The sequence below is a fragment of the Hyposmocoma kahamanoa genome, unplaced genomic scaffold (genome assembly GCF_003589595.1).
Source record: "Hyposmocoma kahamanoa isolate Upper Pololo Valley unplaced genomic scaffold, ASM358959v1 202, whole genome shotgun sequence".
In the NCBI taxonomy this organism is placed as follows: domain Eukaryota; kingdom Metazoa; phylum Arthropoda; class Insecta; order Lepidoptera; family Cosmopterigidae; genus Hyposmocoma; species Hyposmocoma kahamanoa.
Genome location: NW_020653726.1, coordinates 9,019,377 through 9,024,766, shown reverse-complemented (window position 1 = coordinate 9,024,766; position 5,390 = coordinate 9,019,377). Strand labels below are relative to the sequence as shown.

At 42.8% G+C, this 5,390-nt stretch overlaps 1 protein-coding gene across 2 annotated transcripts in view; it reads right to left on the bottom strand.

The window, feature by feature from the left end:
- Positions 1-1,579: 1,579 nt before the first annotated feature.
- LOC113226925 (protein decapentaplegic) overlaps positions 1,580-5,390 on the bottom strand; it is a 23,059-nt gene continuing 19,248 nt past the window's right edge. The window contains exons 1-2 of one of the 2 annotated variants that reach the window (XM_026459732.1): positions 4,927-5,201; positions 1,580-2,858 (exon numbers count right to left, since the gene is read on the bottom strand). In XM_026459732.1, coding sequence (XP_026315517.1) covers positions 1,711-2,841 — 1,131 coding nt within the window. In that variant the 5' untranslated portion in view covers positions 2,842-2,858; positions 4,927-5,201 and the 3' untranslated portion in view covers positions 1,580-1,710. Of the gene's footprint in view, positions 2,859-4,926; positions 5,202-5,390 lie in introns of those variants that run through there. The other variant, XM_026459731.1, reaches the window with a different exon arrangement.

The following is a 5,390-nucleotide window of genomic DNA, read 5'->3' as shown; positions in this document are numbered from 1 at the left end:
ACTTTTGAACTCATGAAAACTTCTAAACTCACAAGTATTAAAAAAAAAAAGATAGTAGAAGAAATATAGATAGAAATATTAGATATATATATTAATACACGTAGAGCTCCTTGTGAAAGAGTTCGTCTAGGGAAGTACTATCACCTTACCTGTTTCTGTCGCCAAGCCGTAATGTGAGCATCACTGCGTTCCGGTTTTGAAGGGTAAGGGTGCTGGTGAAATTACAGGCATATGGACTTATGTCTCAGTCTCAGTCTCAGTATGATTTAAAGCTCTGAATGGCACTGCAACTGTTATGTACATGCGTGTCGATTACCACCAGGCCCACAACTTGTTCGTCCCGGCACTTGGTATCATAAAAAAAATTATAAAATTAGTTCTGCTGTGAATAGGATTGAGTGATGGTAATGAATTGATAGTATTTCCAGATATGATAATTAAAAGACTATAAAAAGACCCTGCTTGTCTAGAGATTTACACGAAAACCTTACGTAGACAATAAGAACCCATTTAAAAAAAACTCAATATCAATTAACATTTAGTAGGTGTTTTATTCAACCTGCAGTTTAAAAAACACAATTTAAAACTCTTAGTCAGAAAGTAATACTAATTAAATAATATCCCTATCTAACCACTTATTTCATTTTAGTGCTATAGTTACTAAATCAAAGTCCCTTTTGTATTATACCATTAAAGATATAATATGAAGGACCATAAAATAGCCGAATGGTCTCATTAATGTCATTTGTATGGGGCTTTAGTAGGTAATGAGTTCATTCATTATACTTGTTCGCCGTCGACGTCCTTACAAGAAGGTCAATGTGACCACTGTATAAGTAGCAACCACCGATATTTTGACTACAACTCTTTCAAAATTATTACGAGACCGGCCTTAATACTTACATGATTTTATTGTGAATTTACTCGTAGAACCTTTTGCAAATTATACATTCTTTATACATGATTTACTAAAACAATTATAGACGCTGACAATATGCTTACGGGCCCTGTAATGACACAAGTAAGATTGACAATAGTTTTCTTGTTGTCGGTAGAAGCAATTTAAAAATCGACAATATATAGGGCCAAATTTAATTTGTTAGCCTATACAGGCTTCCATCTTAGAATATTTATATTCCGAAATTCTTGTCGGTAATTTCTTCTTCCAACATTTACTTTCGATATAAATAATTACGACTCTAATATTTTGGAAAATACTTTAAAAAGACAAGTTATTTCAACAAGTATAAAGAATCAATTTTTAACACACCTACCGCAATACAGGGGAGGTGATCGCTACAAAAAATAATTACTAAATCATATTTACATTGTCTTTTTTCTGTAATATTCCCAAGTCATTAAATTCAATTCATATTGAATCTCCAATTTGAAGTAACTGATTTAAACCTTTGCGGTAACGTCTACGTAATTATATAATTGAAATAATAACACACTATCCGTATGTACAGAAGCAATGTTACCTACTTCTTTGTTTATTTGTCTCTACAAGATCTTATGTAACTTCCGCTCTTTATTTAAAATAAAATTCATTTATAATTTATATCTTTTATTATATCATCATCTTCAATAAAATTATAATTACACGAATATATACACAAATAGAATATGTACAATTTTGGAGGCCACGTCTATATTTACACTGGGTCCACGAGGTATCACTAGGTCCGCACTGGCACTGAGAGGCGGCTGTCATCGGCAGCCGCAGCTCAACACTGACATGTCCTTATAGTTTTTGAGCACCACATTGTTCGTTTCGTCCATGTACAACATGGAAATTGAAGCTAGCTGCGTCGGCACGCAGCACGCTTTCGGCACTGCAGCCGGATTCACCAAGTTTACCAGATTCTGCACTATGGCGTGGTTGGTGGAGTTCAAATGGCTCGGAATCGGATACGGGCAGTCGCCTTGGCAGTAGTACGCCTCGTACCCCAGAGGAGCCACGATCCAGTCTCTCCAACCTACTTCCTCGAAATCCACGTACAGTGGCCGCCGCTGGCAAACATCACTATGGTGGGACTGCTTTCGGCGGCACTTTACGCCAGCGCAACGGCCTCGCCTTTTCGTCGCACGCTTACTTCTTTGCAAGAGAGTCTCTCCGTTCTCTCGTGCTGTCCTCGCACGCTCATCTTCCGTGTAGACTAGTAGCAGCGGCTGTCGAGCTCGCCACTCGTCCTCCTCTTCGTCCGCGCGTCTTCGCACGCGCACGTGAGGAAAACGCGCATTCATACTCTGTGCACCATCCTCCTCTATCACTCGCACTAATAGTCCATGATTGTTCCGCGGCTCGACGAGCCAACGACGCACAGCACTTAGAGCGTCCGCCGTCACCGTACTATCACCAGGTCGTAGTGATAGCGAATCCAGGAGCCTCAGTATGGGCTCAGTGTTGCCGCGCCGACCAGGCTGTACCACATCGTAGAGCAGCAGGCGCTGCACGCCAGTGGTGCCTGTTGCACGGTGGAACGTGACATGGGCGCCACGCGCTATTTCGTCGGCGGGCACGGCACTAAGGTTGAAGTACAGACGAAAGCGGTGCTCGTGCGGGAACCGTGCGTCCAATTTGGTGGGTGTGTGGTGGAAGGAGCGCACCGTGTTGGCAGCGGGTGCGGGCAGAGCGCCGCGGGCGTCGTAAAGCAGACGCATGGCGCGCGGCACGGGCGGCGGAAGCGCGGCGCGGCGTGGCGGCCGTCGTGGCAAGCCCAGCATGGTCAGCAGGTGGCGCTCGGTGGCGGCGCGTGTCGCCTCGTCCAGCGCCGCGACATCCACCGCGCAAAGCGCTACCAACGCGCACACCACCGCGCACGCGCACGCCGCACGCATAATTTTTCTCGGCCCACCTGGAAAAATACAGAATTCAATGTTAGTAAACATTGAAATGTAAAACAATTTCTTGTATACACATTACCTTGCAATCAATGTCATGACATGGTGTTTTTAATGGGATTTTTTGAAATAAACACTTTTTAAACTAATGTTACAAAGAAAATTAATTAAAAAGTTCTATTATTATTTAACGCTTAGAGCTTGATTTCTTGCTATTTTTCGCAAGTAGCGTTCTAGTTGTCGCTGTAACCGGGATTTAGCAGTCCACCTTGCCGATCAACCTTCTGACACTACCTATACTCATAACCGAAACTATTCAGGTCAAGTTTTGAAAAGTATTTCACTTTGCTTATAATCATGTATTATCTAAGTACCGATTAGCTTATTATGATATCAAAGCCCACGACAAATTATTTGCTAAAACCAGCCACAGCAAAGTTCCCACGGGACTTGCAAAAAATGCTTTATTGAATATATTATTGTTTTAAGAGTGTTTTTGGGAATAGTTATTGTTTAGTTTATAGTTCGCCTCGCCTGCGTGCTCCGAATGTTGTAACGTTTCTATTCATGAAAGACAATTGACTCTAGATATTGTGCTTGTGGTTGCAAGTTGTTGCTGGTACTAAGTCAGATTTCCAGAGAAGTCGCATTGCCGGTTCGCGTAAGGGCACTGTGACAAAGGGCCACATTATATGGGACCGGTACTGTCTATCTGTGTTTATCTGTGTTTCTGATGAATGCACAATACTTTGTAATGTAATACATGATATAACAAGTTCATTTGATGCACGTATAAATTTCAAAATTATACTAATCGATTAGACCTTACATACTAGCCGAACTTAATCATAGTTGATATGGGTGCACAATTTAATTCTATAGTTAGAATAAGTAACTACAGTTACATAAATTACTATAGTTTAATAGAATCGATCAAATTTTGATGTTAATTGAATGATAATTTCTTTAAAAACCGATGGCATAAGGTCCTTGGAAAAGTTCTAATTTAACTCATCGCAACAATCGTAATTTTCAAGAACCACATAAACAATTAATCTTCATTACATTATTATATTACTAGTAATACAGGTACTTAAAACAAACGTACTCACTGAAAAACTAATGAGCCGGTTCCTGTTTTTTGATTTTTTGTAGCCTTAATATGGCCAAAAAGATTTCGAAGATGATTTTTAAGTCCATGTTGAGTAGTGACTTTTTGATGACTTGTATAAATGCTCCCACTCCCCGCACCATATGCACGCTACGCGATAAACTCGCAGTGATTCTAGTACTATGCAAATGTAATGTTGTTTATTGGCATTGATGCTACCGAGGATGCATGCGCATCAACCTAATGAGATAATCTTCACTCATACACATATTTCAACTGTCAAGTACCACTACAATCTATACAAACCAACTTGTTATACACATAGTAAATACATTCCGCAATGCCTTAAGACTTGTTTACCAGAATTGCATCAAATAAACTTTTGAAAAGTTTATTCAAATAACGGAAAACGGGTCGCAACTTCCCAAATCACGCGGTCGTTTGATGGGAAAGCTTTTGGTGATTATAATATTTTGGTAGAAATTAAATCATGGTCAATTTGAAAAGCTATCAAAAGGCAGATCATTAAAAAGCCCATGTTGTGTTGCAGAGTTACATAAACATGCAATGCAAACATCGACTTATTGCGCAGACGCTTTCCAAAATTTTCGAGTAAAAGACATCAACGGGGTGCTTTTCACCTTTTTCCCGAACTTATACTATCTCATATAGTGTTAAACTTCTTGCGTAATGTTGGAACTTTTGTAATACAAACAACTGAAAGAACTGACATTACAAGTTTTGTTTACGAAATGGTACACAACGTCGCAATCACTGCTTCAAGTGTGATCGGTCGCCTAGATGGGAATCCACCTGTACACAAACAGGTCGGTGTCGAATTTATATATGTATTTTGTTGTTATAATGTTTTGATCGTTCTAGCACGGTCGACCGGATCACGGCGTACGTATTTCGAAAATAATGCGGTCAAACCAGCCGCAGGCGCACGACCGCTCGCCTCTCTCACTCACCCGAAATTTTAACGCATCCAACGTCGATATGTGCACAAAATCCGCGATATGCTGTGAGCGTTCGAGACAGAGTCAACGCTTCGGGAACAAATGAAACCGCACTCGTTCACAATCGAACTGATGGCACATAACAACAGAGCAGTCTGGTAACATCACTGGCGCGTGTGAGTTCGCGAGAGCGGGCGCGTTGCCGGCGTGCGGGCGGGACATGGACGCGCATGGCGTGCTCGCGGCTCGAAGCTCGCGGGCCGAATGACGGAGCGCCCAGACGCGGCGGCGTCTCCTCGCTGTCAAGCGGGAGCCGCCGCCGCTTGAGCCCGCGCCCGCGCCCGCGCCGCGGGCGTGCGAGCGCCGGCCCCGCCCCGCCCCGCGGCGCCGCCCCATCCCCCCCCCCGCCCCCACCCCCCCCCGGCCCACCCCCCCCCACCACCCCCCCTGGGGCCTCCCCGGCTAAGCCGACCCCC